The sequence below is a fragment of the Symphalangus syndactylus genome, chromosome 13 (assembly GCF_028878055.3).
Source record: "Symphalangus syndactylus isolate Jambi chromosome 13, NHGRI_mSymSyn1-v2.1_pri, whole genome shotgun sequence".
NCBI lineage: Eukaryota > Metazoa > Chordata > Mammalia > Primates > Hylobatidae > Symphalangus > Symphalangus syndactylus.
Window position 1 is genome coordinate 102312441 of NC_072435.2, and position 20090 is coordinate 102332530.

Sequence of the window (20090 nt, forward strand, 5' to 3'; positions counted from 1 at the left end):
AGCAGAACCTGGACTTTGCTGAATAACAAATGGCATTGAAAAACAGACATAGTACTGGAGATGGAAGAAGGATGTGAAGGAGGTGGAGGACAGTGGACCTTGGCCTTGAGCTCTATGGAACAAGGACAGGAGTTTATGGCAGGCTGTAGAGAGAGGGGGTCATGATCATGACCTGCTAGGCATCTAGTGGCCTTACAGTTAAGCCAGAGATTTTCCTCTCTAGCCTTTCTAGACCAAAAGATTAACTGATCTGAGATGAAGGGTGTGGGTGTATACAGAAGCCAGGTGCAGTTAAGGAGAAAATAAATAAATTTCACCAAGGAGTGCTCCACAAGCCCCCAACTAGCCTCCAATACCTTATTTCTGAGACTTGGAGAGACCTAGCTCCCAGCTCAGGTGGCCCCTGTAGGGGCCAAGTCACTTATGCCATCTGGGCCTTATTTTCTCATCTGTGCTATGAAGATATTGAACTAAATGACTTATAGCGGAATGGGAACAGATTATGGAGCCAGACCAAACTGACGCAAATCCCTACTTGATTACTAATGAAGAGACTCATTTCCTCATCAGTAAGGCAGGATAATACCACCTACCTCACAGTTTGTTGTAAGGAAGAAATATATGTTCAGTGCTATTAGAGTTTTTGGTACAGAGTAAACACTCAATAAACAGTAGATGTGATGATGATAATAATGGTGATGGTAATGATCCATGATGAAGATAGAATGACAAAAAAAAAAAAAAACAATGCCATAGAGCGCCGTAAAGTCTCTAAAAGGCCAGGCGTGGTGACTCATGCCTGTAATCCCAGCACCTTGGGAGGTAGGTGGATCACCTGAGGTCAGGAGTTTTAGACCAGCCTGGCCGACATGGCGAAACCCATCTCTACTGAAAATACAAAACTTAGCCAGGTGTGGTGGCATGCACCTATCATCCCAGCTGCTAGGGAGGCTGAGGCAGGAAAATTGCTTGAACTTGGGAGGCAGAGGCTGAAGTGAGTCAAGATAGCGCCAGTGCACTCCAGCCTGGGCAAAGGAGTGAGACTCCGTCTCAAAAGAAAAGTCTTTTAAAAAGCAACCTAGAAGGAAATGGGAAAAAAGCAAACAGTATACTGGTCAGCTTGGAGAGAGGTGAGAAGTTTTGGACATTTTAAAGGGCCTGCAGGATATCTACATGGAGATGTCCTATTGGGACCTGGAAACATGCGATGGGAGATAAAGGCTTGGCCCCTCTCTCTGACCCTGGATCCATGAGGCCTTGATTACAGTAGACATTAATTGAGCCCCTACCGTAGGTGCACCATTCCACTGTGCATGGTAGCAGCATGACATGCAAAAAAAAAGCTGGTTTTGAAATAATGTATTATCTATTAATTGTGTCATCTTGTATGAGTGCTTGGCCTGCAAAATAAGAATAAAAATACCCACCTTGCCACATGGTTGTAGTTATTAAACTAGAGAAGATAAGACTTTGAGCACAGAGACTGGCAAATAGGAAAGTCTTTAAAAATGACTGTTCACATTCTCTTTTACAAAATAATCTACTCTAAATTGAAAAATGAAGACTGCCACTTGAAAAGACCAACTATTTTCAATGAATTACCTTTTCTAAGAACCATGTGCTAAATGAGGTCTTGAAAACATTTAGGGAAATAAGTAAATAACTTGTTGCAGATTTAAATTTTCAAATTGGCTCCTAGAATTATGTCAGGTACATTAGTAGATAGCAATAGAAGGCAAAGTCCCTGCCATGGACATACTTAAAGTCCAATTGGGGGAATAATATGCTGGTGGAAGAGATAAAAGTGAGAGACACTATGTTAATAAATGCTGAACAAAGTGAGGGGTGCTCACATGAGGATGAGGCCAGTGGGTATGTGAGAGCTCAGAGATGGGTCGGTGGGTGCCATTTTTGATGGTGTCATACTAATATAACTTCAGCAAGGAAAAGATTCACTTGCCACAAAGTGTTAATGACACTTACCTTATGCCAAGCACTAGGCTAAGCTGAGGATACAGCCAAGAACTGCAACCTCTGACCATGAGGAGATCATAACTGAGTGGAAAATTAGACTCTTGAGTAGACCATTTAGAACACTGTGTAACTTGTGCAGTTGACCAGACAGAGGGGGCATACATGAGACAGCACGACTTACTTTCTGTTTGATCCTTTTTTCCACCAGGGTCTTTTCACCTAATTCACTTAATGTTTGATGACTACGTGCTCTACCTGTTAGAATCTCTGCACTGTCAGGAGCGGGCCAATGAGCTCATGAGAGCCATGAAGGGAGAAGGAAGCACTGGTAAGCCAGCATTTTCCTGGGAATTGCACCACTTGGAAATGTTATTTGTATCCTCACTTCTGTGCTTTATGTTTCTTTAACTCTGTATCTCAAAGAATTTAGTTATGGTGAACAGGTTAAGTGGTATCAAACCAATCATGTCTTTTTCCTCTTTAAAGTGGGCATGTGGGCTGGGCATGGTGGCTCACACCTGCAATCCCAGCACTTTGGGAGGCCAAGGCGGGCAGCTCACTTGAGTCCAGAGTTCAAGACCAGCCTAGTCAATATGGCAAAACCCCATCTCTACTACAAATACGAAAATTTAGCTGGGTGTGGTGGTGCACAACTGTAGTCCCAGCTGCTCAGGAGGCTGAGGCATGAGAATCACTTGAACGCGGGAGGTGGAGGTTGCAGTGAGCCGAGATTGTGCCACTGCACTCCAGCCTGGGTGACAGAGCAAGACTCCATCTCAAAATAAGTAAATAAATAAATAAACAAATTAAATAAAGTGGGCATGTGTGTATACGCAAATTGCCTTGAGTGCCATGATGGTGATGGGAAACCATCGAAGAGTTTGACAAGAGAGTGACATCACACAGATTAGAAGAATATTTCACTTTTTAAAGTCTTTTAGAGACACTTGCCTTTACATTTGGTTCTAAAAACTTACCCTCTCTATCCACAGCAGAAGTCCGAGAAGAGATCATCTTGACAGAGGCTGCTGCACCAACCCCTTCACCAGTGCCATCGTTTTCTCCAGCAAAATCTGCCACATCTGTGGAAGTGCCACCTCCCTCTTCCCCTGTTAGCAATCCTTCCCCTGAGTACACTGGCCTCAGCACTACAGGTAATGGAAAGTCCTTCAAAAACTTTGGGGAGTTAATGTTTGAAGAAAGGGCTTTCTGCCAGCCTGGGCAACGTAGTGAGACTTCATTTCCACACACACACACACACAAAAAAAATAGCCAAACATCTTGGCTCACACCTATAGTCCCAGCTACTTGGGAGGCTGAGGTGGGAGGATCGCTTGAGCCCAGGAGCCACGATCACACCACTGCATTCTAGCCTTGGTGATAGAGTGAGACCCTGTCTTAAAAAAAGAAAAAAAGGACTTTCTGGAAAAACATTCTTCCCCCACAGTCTCCAAAAGGTAATGCCAAAACCTGGGTATCTTCCTGGATTTGTGAATGACGTACAGGTATTCATTTATTCATTGGTACACATTCTGTATGATGCTGTTTTCAAGTTGGCAAATTAAGCATATGATAAAATCCCAAAACTAAGCCACTGAATTGATTATAATGCTATATAACATAAATACACATTCTTGAAAACAAGAAAGGGAACTCTCTGAATCAAAAACAGAGCTGCTTTCTTTTTCTCTGGAAAGGGAGGCAGACAGGAAACCTTACACTAAGCTATGGCAACCATAAGGAGGCAGGGGCTGTGATGTGAGTGGGTCTTCAGCTAAGCTAGAGCTGCTGGGCACATAGCATGAGGCTGATGCTACCATGAGACTGCGTGGAGGCCCACACAGTCCAAGATATGCACAGGAGTCTCATAAGATTAATTTACAACCAAGAATTACCCAAGCTTGGATACACACCCAAAAGAAGGCAGAGATCCAAACAGACGTTTGTACATCAGTGTTCCTAACAGCATTTCTCACAATAGCCAAAAGGCAGAAACCACTGAAGCGTCTATCGATGGATGATAGATAAAGAAAATGTGGTATATACATAAATGGAATACTATTGAACCTTGGAAAGCAATGAAATTCTGACTCATGCTACAACTCTGATGAACCTTGAAGGTAGTATGCTTAATGAAATAAGCCAGACACAGAAGGACATGTATATGATTCCATTTATATGAGGTACCTAGAATAGTCAAAGTCACAGACACAGTGAATGGAATGGTGAATGTCAGGGGCTGGAGGGAGGGGAAATGAGGAGTTAGTGTTTAATAGGTACAGACGTTCAGTATAGGATGATGAAAAAGCTCTGGAGATGGATGGTGGTGATGGTTGCACAACATGGTGAATGTACTTAATGCCATTGAACTATACACTTGAAAATGGTTAATATTGGGCGTGGTGGCTCATGCCTGTAATCCCAGCACTTTGGGAGGCCGAGGTGGGTGGATCACTTGAGGTCAGGAGTTTGAGACCAGCCTGGCTAACATGGTGAAACCCCATCTCTACTAAAAATACAAAAATTAGCCGGGCATGGTAGCGCATGCCTGTAATCCCAGCTCCTCAGGAGGCTGAGGCAGGAGACGTGCTTGAACCCAGGAGGTGGAGGCTGCAGTGAGCCAAGATCGCTCCACTGCACTCCAGCCTGGGCATCAGAGCAAAATTCCATCTCAAAAAAAAAAAGTTAATATGGATATATATTACCACAATTAAAAGTCACCCAAGCATCTGTGGAAGCCCAATTCCATGAAAGAGGAACAACAAACTTAAGAATAGAGAGAGTCTGTATCCAAAGGAATAAAGTTAATAGGACAACCTGAAAAGTAGTGTTAAGATGAGAACTAAAAAGAAATCAGCCAGGCACGCTGGCTCACCGTGTAATCCCAACACTTTGGGAGGCCAAGGTGGAAGGATGGTTTGAAGCCAAGAGTTTGAGACCAGCCTGGCCAATATATTGAGACCCCATCTCTACACAAACTTTTTAAAAAAGTTAGCTGGGCATGGTGGTATGCACCTGTCGTGGAGGCTGAGATGGGAGGATCATTTGATCCTAGGAGTTCGAGGCTGCAGTGAGCTATGATCAGGCCACTGCACTCCAGCCTGGGTGATAGCCTGTTTAAAAAAAAAAAAGAAGAAGAAGAAAGAAAGGAAAGAAAGAAGAAAAAGAAATCATACCCATGAGAGTCAAGATCTTCAAAAGGAAATATATAATTGTTGAAATAATAATTTCAATAGATAGGTTGAACATTAGAAAATTAGATCCAACTGAAAGAGATCAGTTAACCGAAAGACTGATCTGAGGAGTTCTCTGATAATGTGGCAAAAAGAAATAGTAAGTATAAAAGTGATGTTAAGAAAAAGGACTGATAAAACTCAGAAATTCTAATATTCATTTAATGTGTTCCAGAGAAAGAATAGAAGGAAAGTGAAGACGTAATAGCTAAGAGTTTTATAAAATGGAATAAAGACAAGCCTTTTTAGACCAAAAGCTCTCATTGAACATGTGCTGAATAAATGGAAAAAAAAATTACCTCTAAGCCCACTGAAGAAAATCAAAGATAAAAGAAATCTTATTAGCGTCCCCAAAGAAAATGCATATAACCTCCAAAGGAGAGAGAACCAGACTGATATCAGACTTCTCATCTGCAACATTAGATTCAATATCTGAAACCATACTTTTGAAGTGTAAAGAAAAAAACTGCATTGAAAACTTTGGATCTAGAATCCTATATATGTTTATTCATGTATATATGTACACACATGTATTTTTTTTCCCCTGTGAGGCCATCTTATGTACCAAGTCCTATGCTGGGTGCTATGGGAGATAAATAGATTAATATGCCAAGGCCTTGCTACCAAGAGGGAACACAAGGATAAAGAAAAGTACAGAGACAACTGTTATGGAAGGAAGAATGTGGTATATGCAATAAGTGAGATATAAACTGATGCTATGAGGTTCCCAAGGAAGGAGAGATTCTATGTGGCTGGAAGTATCAGGGAAGACCTTACAAAGATTCCAGGCTTTGTGGAGTGGAGGGCTTGGTCAGGCTGTGATAATTAATTTATTATCTTTCCATCCAAACCTGCTCTACTACCCTCCTGTTACCCAGGCAACAAATACAGGAGTCAGCTTCAAATCTTTCCTCTCCCTCAACTCCTGTATTAGTTAGGGTAGGCTAAGCTGGTGTGACAAATAGATCCAAACACGGGTGGAGTTAACACAACAGAAATCTATTTCATGCTTGAAGACAGTACTGCTAGGGTATTCAGTCATAAAGGAGGATCTCTGTAATGCGGCCATTTGGAAACACATGCTCCTTCAATATTAAGCTCCCACATACCCCAGGGCAGTATTTCCCAAACCGATCCACAGACCAGCAGTATCAGTATCTCTTGGAAACTTATTAGAAATGCTCTTACCTGGTCCCACTGCAGACCCAGTGAATCAGAAACTCTAGGAGCAGAGCCCAGGAATCTTGTTCTGCAAACTCCCAGGTGATTTTGATGCTCACTAGGGTAAGGACCACTGCCTGACGGCTTTGTTAAGTCTGCAACCAGCTGGCAGAAATGGAAAAAGGGCACGGAGGATGAAAACCGACTCTCTTAAAAGCCCTGGCCTGAAGGTGGCACACGTCACTTCCACTTGTATTCCATCAGCGAGGACTTAATCACATGGGCCTCATGTAACTGCAAGAGAGGCTGGGAAATGTAGAACAGCATGTACCCAGGCAGGGAAGGGGGAACAGCTTTGGGGGCGACAGCGGGCATTCTCCATCACACTTCCCAAGTCCAGTTGTTCTAATACTAATCTAGACTGATCTGTTCCTTCCCATCCCACTTGTGCCTCTGGTTCAGGCCACCCCCATCTCTCATGGACATCCGCAGTGACTCTCAAGCTGGTACCCTGCCTCCAGACTGTACTCTGTCCTCTGTCACACTACTCACTAAGTCTCGTTTTAATGAAGCTTGTGCCTCCTCAAAGTGCTGGGGCAAAGAACCCACTGCCTCACTCTAAAAGCCTTAAAGAGCTCTCTTTCTCCAAATCACTTCTCATGCTGTTCCTTCTTCTTGGGCTAGCCTCCTTCTACCCTCTGCCTGATAAAATCCTACTCACCTCCTTTGATGTTTCCCTCACCCTCCAAGTTAGAATCTTCCTCCAGACCCTCACAGCATGGACTTAATTATATCCTAATTCTATTTAGGACTGTTTCCAGAATAGACTTGGAATTAAAGTTTTTTTTTTGTTTTTGTTTTTTTTTTTTGAGGACCAAATAAATAGGGTCAGATTGCTCCATTCAGGAGCATTTACTCATTTACTCACATATCTATCCATTTCTCCAAAAAATATTTCTCAGGTGGCTTCTGCGTGCTAAACACTTTTGGATAGGTGGTGATACAATAGCAAACAATAGAAGCGTGGTCCCTGCCCCCTGGGAGTTTATGTTTAGAGGTTAAGGTTCTTGATGAGCAAACCAACAGTAACAATATCGTGTGAGGAATGCTAGGTTGGAAGAAGGGTCAGAGTATTATGGGAGCATGAAGGAGAGGGGAGAAAAGGTATTCCAAGTAGAGGCAAGAGAGAGCATGTTATTTTTGGGAAACTTAAAAGTATATATCCTGGAGACTTTTGATTAATTCCTTCCCCAAAATTTCCTCTCTCTATGGAACTACACCTACTTAGAGAGGGATTGAGTGGATGCTTAAGAAGCTGGAAGGACTTGCTATCTTGTGTACTAGCCAATAAACTCAGTAGCCCTTTGTCAGGGACAGCTAAGGAAATTGGATTCTTCAAAGTATTGAAAAGCTGGGTTGTTGATAAATGGCATTAGATCAAGCTTTGATTTCACTTTGGGTACACAGCTAGAGAGCCCTCTTCTGTGGAAATTTAGATTTGAGATTGCCATATTTGTTTATATAGATGCACCTCAAACTGTATTTTGTTTTCTGCTTTGAGGAGGAAGAATGTGATCAGGCTCCCACCTCCCTCCCATTTTCTTTCCATAGTGGGTTGTTGTGGTTCCTGCTTAGAAGGCTCAGAAAAAGTAAGTGTAGTGAAAAGAATGACTTTGTTCACCGAACATTAAAAGGGAAGAGATTTTAAGTACCTTTCGCAGCTCTTCATGCAGCTCTCAGGAGTACTTCAAAGATTGGGATTATTGGGCAACCATCCTGAGTCCCCTTTCTCCCTAAAGAAAGAGCCATTTACCCAAATAATCCTGCTCAAATATCCCTGTCATCACCAGGGAGACACACACAAGTCTGCTAGTGATAATATCCTAACTTCCGAAATAAACGGCAATTATACAAATAAAACAGTTCTGCATTATGAAGCAGAAACCATTTGGATGAAATGTTTCTCAAAGTGTAGCAACATTTCAAATAAGGAGACAGACTCTAAGGGAATAAGGGATGGGAGGGAAGAGTGTGAAAGAAAGATGTCTAGGATCTTCTCATAGTTCTCATCCAGCTAGTGAGTGTGCCTGGCTTTCTTTGAAGCAATGTGGAGGCCTCAAGTTATGGCAGGTGTGATAGACAAGGCCACAGGAATATCATAAATGGCTTCAGATATTTCTGTGCAATGTGTTCAAGAGCCATAAAAGTAGCTTCTTAGAAATACAAATGTGAAACAGGTTCTCTTCAGATGATTTTAAGCTTTGAAGATTTTGGCACATTCCAGCTTTGTTCTCAGATATCTCCACAGGGCACTAAAAATGTCATCCTATATAAGACTATGTATGATATTTTTCTCAAGTACCACTTTTGAAATACTCCATTGCTAAATTAGACTGGATCTGGGCATGTAATGTGGGTCATGGTCTTGGAGAAAAGAAACCAAATTTCCTAACAACATGTATGATTATATAGGCATATTATAAAGCATAAATTATGTACCCATGCTAGAAACCTAAATATTAGGAAATCTATTATGGTAGGCTTCTTAAATTTTCATTGAACAATAGTGTAAATTGTAAAACAATTATGTAAATCTTATAAAATGTATTTGCCGTGTTTCTTTTTTTAAAAAAGTCAACTCAGCACACGGTTTTCATGCCCAGTTAATTATTATTTCTATTTTGAAATTATCGCTTGACTTATATATCCCATCTACTTTCCAAAAAGTTTTGAAGTAGTTTATAATAAAAACAGAAAAATCTATTTCATAAAAAGGACCAAAACCAGGAAGAAAGAAAGAAAGAAAAGGGGAGGAAAATTAAATGAAACAACTGTTAGCTTTAAAAATTTATTAAAATCTTATTAATATGTGAAATTTTATGTGACCCAGTTATTTTGTTGGGTTTCCAGCATATCGTTGATCAGACAATGTAAATATTACCAGGTTTGACTTGTTGAGAATCAAGGCCAGTCAAGTACCTGGGACTCTTTAACAAATAAATGTCCCACTTTGGATGGACACTTCTCCATTTTTCAGCTGTGAAAAAGGAACAGTATTATGTGTGCTTGGTGGCACAAAGCTAAAATTAATTCATTGCACATAACCTTTTGGCATCCTTCGATACAAGGATTAGGGAATACAAGGTAGTACAGATAATGAGTTATGACTCACTAGGAAAACAGTCACTCTGCTTATCTGTATCTACGTCTAGTTCCATGTCCACGTTTCTAAATATGTTTTATTGACTGTACTTATTAATTGATTTTTTTAATGGGGAAAGAAAGGGAAATGAAATAAATTTCAGGTACCTAAAATTAAACCTGATATATGGCCAATTTTGGTTGGCTTTACGGCAATGTCACGATAAGAGGCTGGTTAAAGGATTCCATTCCAACAGATTTCCGCAAGGTAAGATCTAGCCTGTCTGTCCATTTTCTCCCCCAAATTTGTAGGCTTGCTACGCTCCCTCATGACCTGGCAAAGTTGGCAAAGTTTAGAAACCTTAACTTTCTTAAGGAAAATTGGCTCCTTTCCTCCTTGGGAGCATGGCAGGCAGTGCCAAACTGATCAGTCTATTTAACATGACATTGGGCTGCCTTTCTTTAATGTCATCTCAAGCAAAACGTTAAGCTCCTACTCTGTCCCATAGGGCCACCGAAGGGTTCTAAAACCTCGTTTATGATGTCATTTTAAGTATTCCCTCCTTCAGCAATGACAATAAAAGTTAACTATTAAACTCATGTTTTCAACTTCCCACCATGGGTTCCCTGCAACACAAAACCAGCAAATTAAATCATTGAGATACTAGGATACTTAATGAAATAAAAGCGAATTCCTCATAAATGGCCCTAACTGTAGAACATCTGGCCTGCCCAGCTGCATTTTCTCTACATCAGTTGAGGATGTAACAAAGATAACCGACCCTTAGTCTTTCCAAATAACAAAAGCCCAGTTATTCTGAGGGCAGCTAAACCGAGTGGGATAGGATGAACACTTCAGCCCTGCCATAGAGTCTGTGATGACTCATTTACAGGACCTCGGAGTTGTCATTGCTAGTGAATTCCTCCGTCTTTCATCCCTGCTGCGTCTTTTTCTTTAAAGGAATGGAATCACAAAAAATAAGCTGGGATTGAAAATAGATTGTTTAATCAACTCTTTTTTTTGGATCACAAAATCAAATCTTAGCTTGCTGCTGGGACTTTGGGCTCCCTCATTCATTCATTTGTTCATTCATTCAATAAATATATATTTCATGTCTAATTTGTACCAAGTCCTTGGGAGTACAGAAGTGAAAAAAAGGAGTCATAGTCACTTCCCGCATGGTACTTACATTCTAGTGGGTAAGAGTCAATACAGAAGTAAACTGCCGGGTAAAGGTGTAATTTCAAATGGTCAAAGTGCTATGTGTGAAAATAATAGTGTGCTATGAAAACGTATAAAGGGGGGACCTACCTTAGTTGGTGGTCAGAGAATGCCTCCCTGACAAGGTGACATTTATCTGAGACCTGAAGTTTTACAAGGAGCCAGCTACATAGAGGTTGGGGAGGGAAAAAGAACTTTCTATGTGATGGGGAAAAGCATGTGCATAGGCCTCAGGCAGCAAAGAGCTTGGCATAGTGGGAACTGGCAAATGTATATAATAAATAAGGAAGAGAGTGGCAGGAGAGGAAGTTGCAGAGATAGGCAGAGGCTAGATTATGCAGCAACATAAGAAGGAACTGATTCATTTGCTGCCCCTGGTCGGTTCTGTCAATCAGATTTTGACCATGGAACTATTGGTAAAGTGTAACTCAAACAGATGAGGTTTCTAGCTTCAATAGGAGGTCTCTTTAGACACTGCTGTCTTAAGGATAGATGGTAGCCAATGACGGAGGTTGCAGTGAGCCAAGATTGCACTACTGGCACTCCAGCCTGCATGACAGAGTGAGACTCTGTCTCAAAAAACAAAAAAAAGATGATAGCCAATGACATACCTAGAGATACAGGTAAATAACAATATATAGTCTTCTTTCCCTGTCTCAGTCATGAAGATTACAGGAAATGCTTGTTTAGTAGCAAATACTGTCAAGCAACATTGTCCAAATAGAACTTTCTTTGATGAGATGGAAATTATTTCTATCTTAGCTATCCAAAACAGTAGCCATTAGCCACCTGTGGCTATTAAGCACTTCAAATGTGGCTAGTGGAATTAAGAAACTGAATTTTAAATTGTATTTAGTTTTAATTCATTTAAATTTCAGTAGCCACGAGTGGCTATAGGAGAGGGCAGAGCAGCTCTAGAATCTTGACACACTTAAAGGAGCTTACAAACAAAAGGCGTAGGTTAGGTTAAAACTTGAGCAACATCTGTGATGGTTCACAGAATCCTCCTAAGGAAAAGGTTAAAGCAGTGGTCTCCAACCTTTTTGGCACTAGGGACTGGTTTTGTGGAAGACAATTTTTCTATAGACCGGGGAAGAGGTGGCGGGGATGGTTTCAGGATAAACTGTTTCACCTCAGATCATCAGGCATTAGACTCTCATAAGGAGTGTGCAACCTAGATCCCTTGCATGTGCAGTTCATAGGATTCACACTCCTATGACAATCGAATGCTGCTTCTGATCTGATAGGAGGCAGGGCTCAGGCAGTAATGCTTGCTTGCCCACCACTCACCTCTTGTGCAGCCCAGTTCCTAACAGGCCACTGACCGGTACTGGCCCTGGGGTTGGGGACCCCTGGGTTAAAGGATTCAGTCCAAGATCTGAAAAAAAGGGTACAGCCAGGTAGCTTGGGAAGCACTCTAAATTTTCACAAGTCTGTAGCAGAATCTCAAAGCTTCTGGGTTTTTGTTGTTGTTGTTGTTATTGTTGTTTTTGAAACAGGGTCTCACTCTGTTGCCTAGCCTGGAGTGTAGTGGCGTGAGCACAGCTCACTGCAGCCTCCACCTCCTGAGCTCAAGTGATCCTCCCGCCTCAGCTTCCCAAATAGCTGGGACTACAAGCACACACCACCACACCCAGCTTTTGTATTTTGTAGAAACAGGGTTTTACCATGTTGCCCAGGCTGGTCTCAAATTCCTGGGCTCAAGAAATCAGCCCACCTCAGCCTCCCAAAGTGCTGGGATTATAGGCCTGTGACACTGCACCTCGCCAACTTCTGATTTTTAATGGCCCTTAACATACAGGATGTGTGACAGGAGACAGTATGTTATACAGCCTTGTTACTCAAAGTGTGGTTCACAGATCAACCACATTGTCATCATTTAGAAGTTTGATATAAGGGCCTCACTCCCAATCTACTGAATCAGAATCTGCATTTTTAACAAGATCTCCAGTGATTCAAATACACATTCAACTGTAAGAAACATTGCTATGGAAAGGGTTTGGGGTTGGGCAGACCTGCATTCAAATCCCAACTCTGCCACTTACCTGAGCAAGTCATTTAACCTCTTGGGCCTCAATTTTCTCACCTGAAAAAGGAGGTAATACTACTTACCTCAAAAGGTTGTTGTCAAGACTGAATGGGTCAATGTATAAAAGGAAATGAGCATGAGATCTGGTTTATGTTGGATGGTCATTAATTCATTTATTTGACAAATCATTACTGATTGTCTATTATATTCCGAGTACCCTTCCTGTCCTGTGCTTAAAACCGCTTCCAAAACAAAGCAACCTTGGGGAAGAAGAGTGTTTTGTTGAGGATGGGAGGGGAAGAAAATGTTCCCCTGTAGCAGTTTCAATACTGTAAGGTGACCAACAACTGCTCCTCTTGGGATCTTTATAGGATTCTCAAATATCAGGGGCTTCCACCGCTATCCTCAGACCTTTAAATAAATAGAAATATGAGGAGGGAAGGGGGGAATAAGAGAAAAATATGTGAATTGAACAAATAGGGAAGATTTGCTCTTGTTTTACTGACAAATAAAAAGCATTAGAATTGTCTTAAAAACTAAGCACAAACTGTAAGCTGCGCAGATTTTCTTTTATTAGCTTCCTTAGAAAAGCAGCAGCAGCAATTCTCACTGGAGGTCTCACTGGTAGGAAAGGGAATTCAAGGGGTGTTCTTTTCTGCTCCCCAGGCAAAAAGCGTTTCTCACCCAAGCCAGTAGGTGTTAATCTGCTTAAGCCTGCCTGAGTGGATGTGTTAGATTGCTGGCACATGGCCATTTAGGGGTTTTGTTCCCCAGACCACAGGAGCCCATTTTTCCAAGAGTTGCACTAGCTTTTTGTTTGATAACGTCTATTTCTAGCAGCATTTACTCCTTCAACAACAAATTCAATGGAACGAAAATTTACTGAACACCTACTATTTGGCACACCCTCTGTTGGGGATACAGAGATGAATAAGGAACAGTTGCTGCGCTCTGGGGCTCACACAAAAGTAACTGCTGTTGCATTCTCTCAGGTGATGGCTATTATCATGACTTCTTCCCACTGCTTGGAAAAAAACATGCTTTGGTTTCCTTGGCTGCCCCATTTAAATATCCACTGACCTCGCTGTGCTCACCTGAGGTCCCAGAGGCTTCAAGGGTTAATTACTTGCCTGTTGTGGCTGGTTCATTGTTCTCCCAAACTTCTCACCCTTTCTGATTCCATTTCCAATTCTAAACTTTGTTTAATGTATTAATGTTTTTCTTTTTACGGAGGCAAGACACATTCATTACAGAAAAATACAGATAAGTAAAATAAGGGAAAACATTTTCAAACTCTCCTCAATCCCACCACTCAATGATAACCCGTTTTAATAAACAGGACATTTTAAAAAAACTATAACAGTAATATAATTTCACATGAAGTTCAAAACATAGAGGAGGGCAATTATGCATAATCCAGTCATCTGAGTTGTGATCATTTTGGGGATCTTCCCTTCCCATTTTCTTGTACTTATAAATCAAGCCTAACATGTAGCCTGCTAAAGTCATTATCTTTTGGGGGAAGAATATGGAATAGATGTGCAAAGCAGGAAGGGGTACTTTCAGCTGTGCTGGTGAGTAGGGACGCTAGTAATTTTATAGAAAAACATGTTTAGAAATTTGCCGTAATTGGCTAAATTACTGTTGCTATTCAATTGTTTCATCCCTGGTAATAGAATCTCACCTAAGAAACTTGCCTTTCTTCCTTGGGGTCTGAAATGAGAAATACAGAAATATCTATTTTAAGAAGTTCTCATATAAGAATACCTGAATTCATAATGAAGAGTGCTTGAATACCATTAAAAGCCTACCACATGCCAAACTCTTTGACATATATTATCTCAGTTAATCCTCATAACAGTCCTGCAAGATAGATATTATTACTCCTGTTTTAAAGATGATGAAACAGAAGCTCATAAAGTTTAACAGGCTTGCCCAAGATCTTATAGCTAGTACCTGGCAGAATCAGAACCCAGAGCAAAGAGATATAACGGTAGAGAGTAGAAAGTGTGTGGCAGAAAGTGTGTGGGTTCAGAGCCCGACTGAACCACCCACTCACTCTGGGACCTTGGGCAAGTTATTTAACATTCTAAGTTTCCTTGAACTGGACTTTTGTGTGATGCCATTAGCCTGCAGTTAGTGTTGACAAAAGGAACCGTCCTTAGAATCAAGATGAAGTCCATTGTAAGGGTGTTGAGGACATTGTTGAACAGTTCATAAAGGTATTGCTGTTTGCTCTGAATTTGGAGGACAGTAAACTCCTGAGCAATCGTCAGTCTTAGTGCTCCTAACTATTCAGGCTTCCGGGAGCACTGGCTCCTGGAAAACTCATATCTAAGTTTAAAGTTCACATATAGGAAGAATTTGGGTGGCATGTTTCACCTCATTCTGAATTGCATTTTTTGCCTCCAATTCTGCTTTTCTTTCTTCTTTCATTCCCACTTCCATTTTATTGTCTCGAATCTTTTATATTGCTATACACTCCCTTAAATTCTTTTGGATTTAACCATCAGTTTCCTCATCTATAAATGGGGGATAACGTTCTTTTAAGGGTGTGTGACAAGCAGTCAGCACAGTGCATGGTCTGTAAGAGATGCTCACTAATGGTGTCTCCTTTCATACTCTTAGAATAAATATTTGTCACCTCATTACAACAAAGGACATTATTTGCATTCTAAAAGATTCTTCAATTTATGAAAGGGCTCACCAAAGGGTTCTTTTAACAATAAGCCAATGTATTTAAAGTAAGACACCATTTCCACATTTCTTCAAGGGTATTCCTTACCGAGTCTCTGTCACATAACTGGCACAGCACTGATCCACCAACTCTGCTTCCTCCCACTGCTCCATGTCAATGCAGCTCCTCTCATATGCTATTTGCAAAGTCCCTGGGATGGAATGGACTAATTTTTAAATGAAAACCTTTCCTTTATCTTCCCAGAGGAATTTTTAGATAGAAGTGGTCTGCTGCAGAAAATACAGAATGGGAGATCTAATTTTCTCTTTTACTTCACCTTAAAAATGTCCTCCCTTAAATTCTTTCATGTTTTCCATGTACCTAAAGGGGGATGTTGAATCCCATTCCCTCTGCCATCTAAAACAAGTTTAATTATTTCCACCATATTAACATATTTTAAACTTTATCAGAAATTAAGTTGTCTGATGAGTTTAGTATTGCTATTAATGATTTATTAAATTATCATTAAAAAAAATTCTAGCCCAGGAGTGGTGGCTCATGCCTCTAATCCTAGCACTTTGGGAGGCCGAGGTGGGAGGATGCGATGGAGTTGAGACCTGGAGTTCAAGACCAGCCTGGGCAACATAGTGAGACCCTGTGTCTATAAAAAATTTAAGGGCCAGGTGCGGTGGCTCACGCCTGTAATCCCATTACTTTGGGAGGCCAAAGCGGGTGGGTCACAAGGTCAGGAGTTCGAGACCAGCCTGACCAACATGGTGAAACCCTGTCTCTACTAAAAATACAAAAAGTAGCCAGGCATGGTGGTGTGCGCCTGTAATCCCAGCTACTCAGGAGGCTGAGGCAGGAGAATCACTTGAACCCGGGAGGCGGAGGTTGCAGTGAGCTGAGATTGTGCCACTGCACTCCAGCCTAGGCAACAGAGTGAGACTCCATCTCAAAAAAAAAAAAGTTAAAAATTAGCTGGGCATGGTGGTACATACCTGTAGTTCCAATTACTTGGGAGGCTAAGGTGGAAGGATCCCTTGAGCCCAGGAGGTCAAGGCTGCAGTGAGGGCCATGATCATGTCATTGCACTCCAGCGTGGGTGATAGAGTGAGACCTTGTCTCAAAAAGAAAAAAAAACTAACCATCTCATAAAATATTAAGCATTTAATTTTGTCAGGTTTTTATCCCCCAGTCTTTAGCACTTTCAAGGTATCCAATTAAATTAAAAAATAGGCCGGGCGCGGTGGCTCACGCTTGTAATCCCAGCACTTTGGGAGGCCGAGGCGGGCGGATCACGAGGTCAGGAGATTGAGACCACGGTGAAACCCCGTCTCTACTAAAAATACAAAAAAATTAGCCAGGCGTGGTGGCGGGCGCCTGTAGTCCCAGCTACTCGGAGAGGCTGAGGCAGGAGAATGGCGTGAACCCGGGAGGCGGAGCTTGCTGTGAGCCGAGATTGCGCCACTGCACTCCAGCCTGGGCGACAGAGCGAGATTCCGTCTCAAAAAAATAAAATAAAATAAATAAAAAATAAAAAATAGACAAAGAGAATTCATAATTTGTATGGAATAGGTCACTGTCCAGGTCACTGTCTAATAATCTTCAAAAAGACCTGAGCTGGCAGAGCCCAATAATCTTACTTATGTTTGCTTAAAGCAATTTGTTGGATCCTTAACACCTGTTGAGTTGAGCGCTGAAAAGTTAATTTGCAGTGCCTATCTAGGCTATATTTCCCCAGGCTTTCCTTTTCCTTCTCTCCTTCCCTTCCTTTCTTCCTATCCTTCCCTTCCCTTTTCTCCCTTCTAAAATTTTTATTGAGTCTTTTGGCGACCAGCCTCTGTACTAAGCACTGGGAATCCATTGGTGGCCAAAATAGGCCAGGCCCCTACCCTCATGATGCTTTCTGTCTGGTGAGGGGGCCATTAATCAAATCACATTCACTAATGTGTGTAGGATTACAAATTGCAGTAGGCACCACTTAGGCCTACAGTACAGTGAGGGATCTGGCCTAGTCTGGGGTTAGGAAGAGGACAGCTTTTTGGACTGTGACAGGAAGAATGAGTGGGTAACAAGGCAGCAGAAACAGCACGTGCAAAGGCCCTGAGGTGCTGGGAATTGTGGTACTCTGGAGACAATGAAAGATATTGTGGCTGGACCAGATAAAACAAAGACAGGGGATAGAAGATGCCTCTGGTGAGCTCAGCAGAGTCAGAGATACATGTCTTATAAAGATTTTGGCCTTCAACTTAAGAACAAACGAAGCCACTAAACTAAGGAAGAACAAGGGATATGAGAATGTTAATGATTAAGACGTCTTAATTTGTCTCTGCAGGAGCAATGCAGTCTTACACGTGGTCTCTAACATACACAGTGACGACGGCTGCTGGGTCCCCAGCTGAGAACTCCCAACAGCTGCCCTGTATGAGGAACACTCATGTGCCTTCCTCCTCCGTCACACACAGGATACCAGTTTATCCCCACAGAGAGGAACACGGGTAGGTAACTTTCCAAGGATGCTGCTGGACTTTTAAAATTTGATCTAAAGAGGCTGGGCACAGCAGCTCACACCCTGTAATCCCAGCACTTTGGGAGGCCGAGGTGGGCCTTGAAGTCAGGAGTTCGAGACTAGCCTGGCCAACGTGGTGAAACCCTGTCTCTACTAAAAATACAAAAATTAGCCAGGCATAGTGGCGTACACCTATAATCCCTGCTACTTGGGAGGCTGAGGTGGAAGAATCGCTCAAACCTGAGAGGCAGAGGTTGCAGTGGGCCGAGATCGCACCACTAAACTCCAGCCTGGGTGACAGGGTGAGACTCCGTCTCAAAAAAAAGATCTAAAGAGGGATTTCCTTAGCAGCTGTTTTCTCAAAGAACAGGAAGGGTGCTACCCTTTGCTGAGTTCCCACAATATCCTGAGCACTGTATTGTGTAATCCCCACAACAACCAGGGTGGGTAGGTAGGTAAGAAGGTGTTAGTGACCCCATTTTAGATGAGGAAATTGAAACTTGTTTGGTTATCTTCCATTCCCCAAGGTCACACAGCTGGCACATGGTGGGGCCCAAACTGAGCAAATGTCTGACTCCAAAGCCTGTGTTCCTCCCTCTTTACTCCTTTAACACCTCAGCTGAAAACCCCTTTCAGCAGTTCCCCTGGGTGGCTCTTTGTACACTTTGCAGAATTACAAAGCTTCATCTTAGGTTCAAGTCTTTTATGATTCCATTCAAAGAAGGGCTTCCCCACCTGAGGGCTGGAGGTCCCTTTAGGCTGCAGTTACTCATGAGGTTCAGGGGATTCCCCATAGGTTCTAGCGGTGTTTTATGCCCTGGAAAAATGCATCATTTGTTTTGCCCATATTTTTTTCTTTTTCAAATATGTGGAGTGATGTTGCTGTGATGAATGAAATACAAATCCATATAAAAGTGTTACTTGAATCCTCATAGCTCTTTGCCATTATGCACTGTCTTTATTAAAAGACACTAACCTTGCAATGTCTAATGAGCACTGATCTGAAAAGCACTTATGATATTAACAAGAGATCCTGACCAGGCACAGTGGCTCACACCTGTAATCCCAGCACTTTGGAAGGCCGAGGTGGGTGGATCACTTGTGGTCAGGAGTTCGAGACCAGCCTGGCTAACATGATGAAACCCTATCTCCCTACTAAAAATACAAAAATGGGCTGGGCGCGGTGGCTCACGCCTGTAATCCCAGCACTTTGGGAGGCCAAGGCGGGGTGGATCACGAGGTCAGGAGATTGAAATCGTCCTGGCAAACATGGTGAAACCCCGTCTCTACTAAAAATACAAAAACTAGCTGGACGTAGTGGCACACGCCTGTAGTCCCAGCTACTCGTGAGGCTGCGGCAGGAGAATTGCTTGAACCCAGGCGGCGGAAGTTGCAGTGAGCCGAGATTGTGCCACTGCGCTCCAGCCTGGCAACAGAGGGAGACTTCATCTCAAAAAAAAAAAAAAAAAGAAAAGAAAAATTATCTGGGCATGGTGGGTGCCTGTAGCCCCAGCTACTCAGGAGACTGAGGCAGGAGAATTGCATGAACCCAGGAGGCGGAGGTTGCAGTAAGCTGAGATCGTGCCACTGCATTCCAGCCTGGAGAATAGAGCGATACACTCCATCTCAAAAAAACAAAAGAAAGAGAGATCCTACCATGTGGTGCAGTGGGCCTCACCACTCACAGGCCAGGTTCCAACAGACCAGTTGTGGGGGACATGGGAGGAGGAGGGGGAGGACTGCTCGGTCCCTTCCACAGTTGGCCCAGCATAATGCAGCACGGTGGTGACCTGACAGTGGACACAGGCCTGGATGTTAGTGTATTTTTCCATAGGTTCAAGTGCCCCCGAGCAGGCAATTGGGCAACCATTATTTTCTCAGGGGGCCTTTGAGAGTATTTCCACACATTTAGAATAGACTCTGAAAACCCTGTTTCAGAGAGATTTTTGATTCAGCAGAAATAGCAGAGAAAATACTCACATGGTCATAGGTCAGCATCTTTGCTATAAAGATGTTACTAAGAAGAACAGTGATAATAATAAGCTATGTCTACATAGGACTTTCTGGTTTATAGAGTGTTCACACATACGATCCTCAGAATGACCATGCGCAGCATTTTTATGGATGTGAGAAACAGGGTC

General features: G+C 42.3%; 1 protein-coding gene and 1 long non-coding RNA gene across 11 annotated transcripts in view; one reads left to right on the plus strand and one right to left on the minus strand.

Moving 5' to 3' along the window:
- RFX4 (regulatory factor X4) overlaps positions 1–20090 on the plus strand; it is a 177139-nt gene that overhangs the window by 145113 nt on the left and 11936 nt on the right. For 9 of the 10 annotated variants that reach the window (XM_055238361.1, XM_055238364.1, XM_055238370.2 and 6 more), the window contains 3 exons: positions 2183–2302; positions 2967–3128; positions 17776–17938. In XM_055238361.1, the coding sequence (XP_055094336.1) occupies positions 2183–2302; positions 2967–3128; positions 17776–17938 (445 nt within the window). The remainder of the gene's footprint in view (positions 1–2182; positions 2303–2966; positions 3129–17775; positions 17939–20090) is intronic. The other variant, XM_055238362.1, reaches the window with a different exon arrangement.
- The window catches only part of LOC134732211 (uncharacterized), a 36194-nt gene continuing 24210 nt past the window's right edge, over positions 8107–20090 (minus strand). The window contains exons 2-3 of the long non-coding RNA XR_010115159.1: positions 12022–12109; positions 8107–8161 (exon numbers count right to left, since the gene is read on the minus strand). This is a non-coding gene — a long non-coding RNA (uncharacterized lncRNA). The remainder of the gene's footprint in view (positions 8162–12021; positions 12110–20090) is intronic.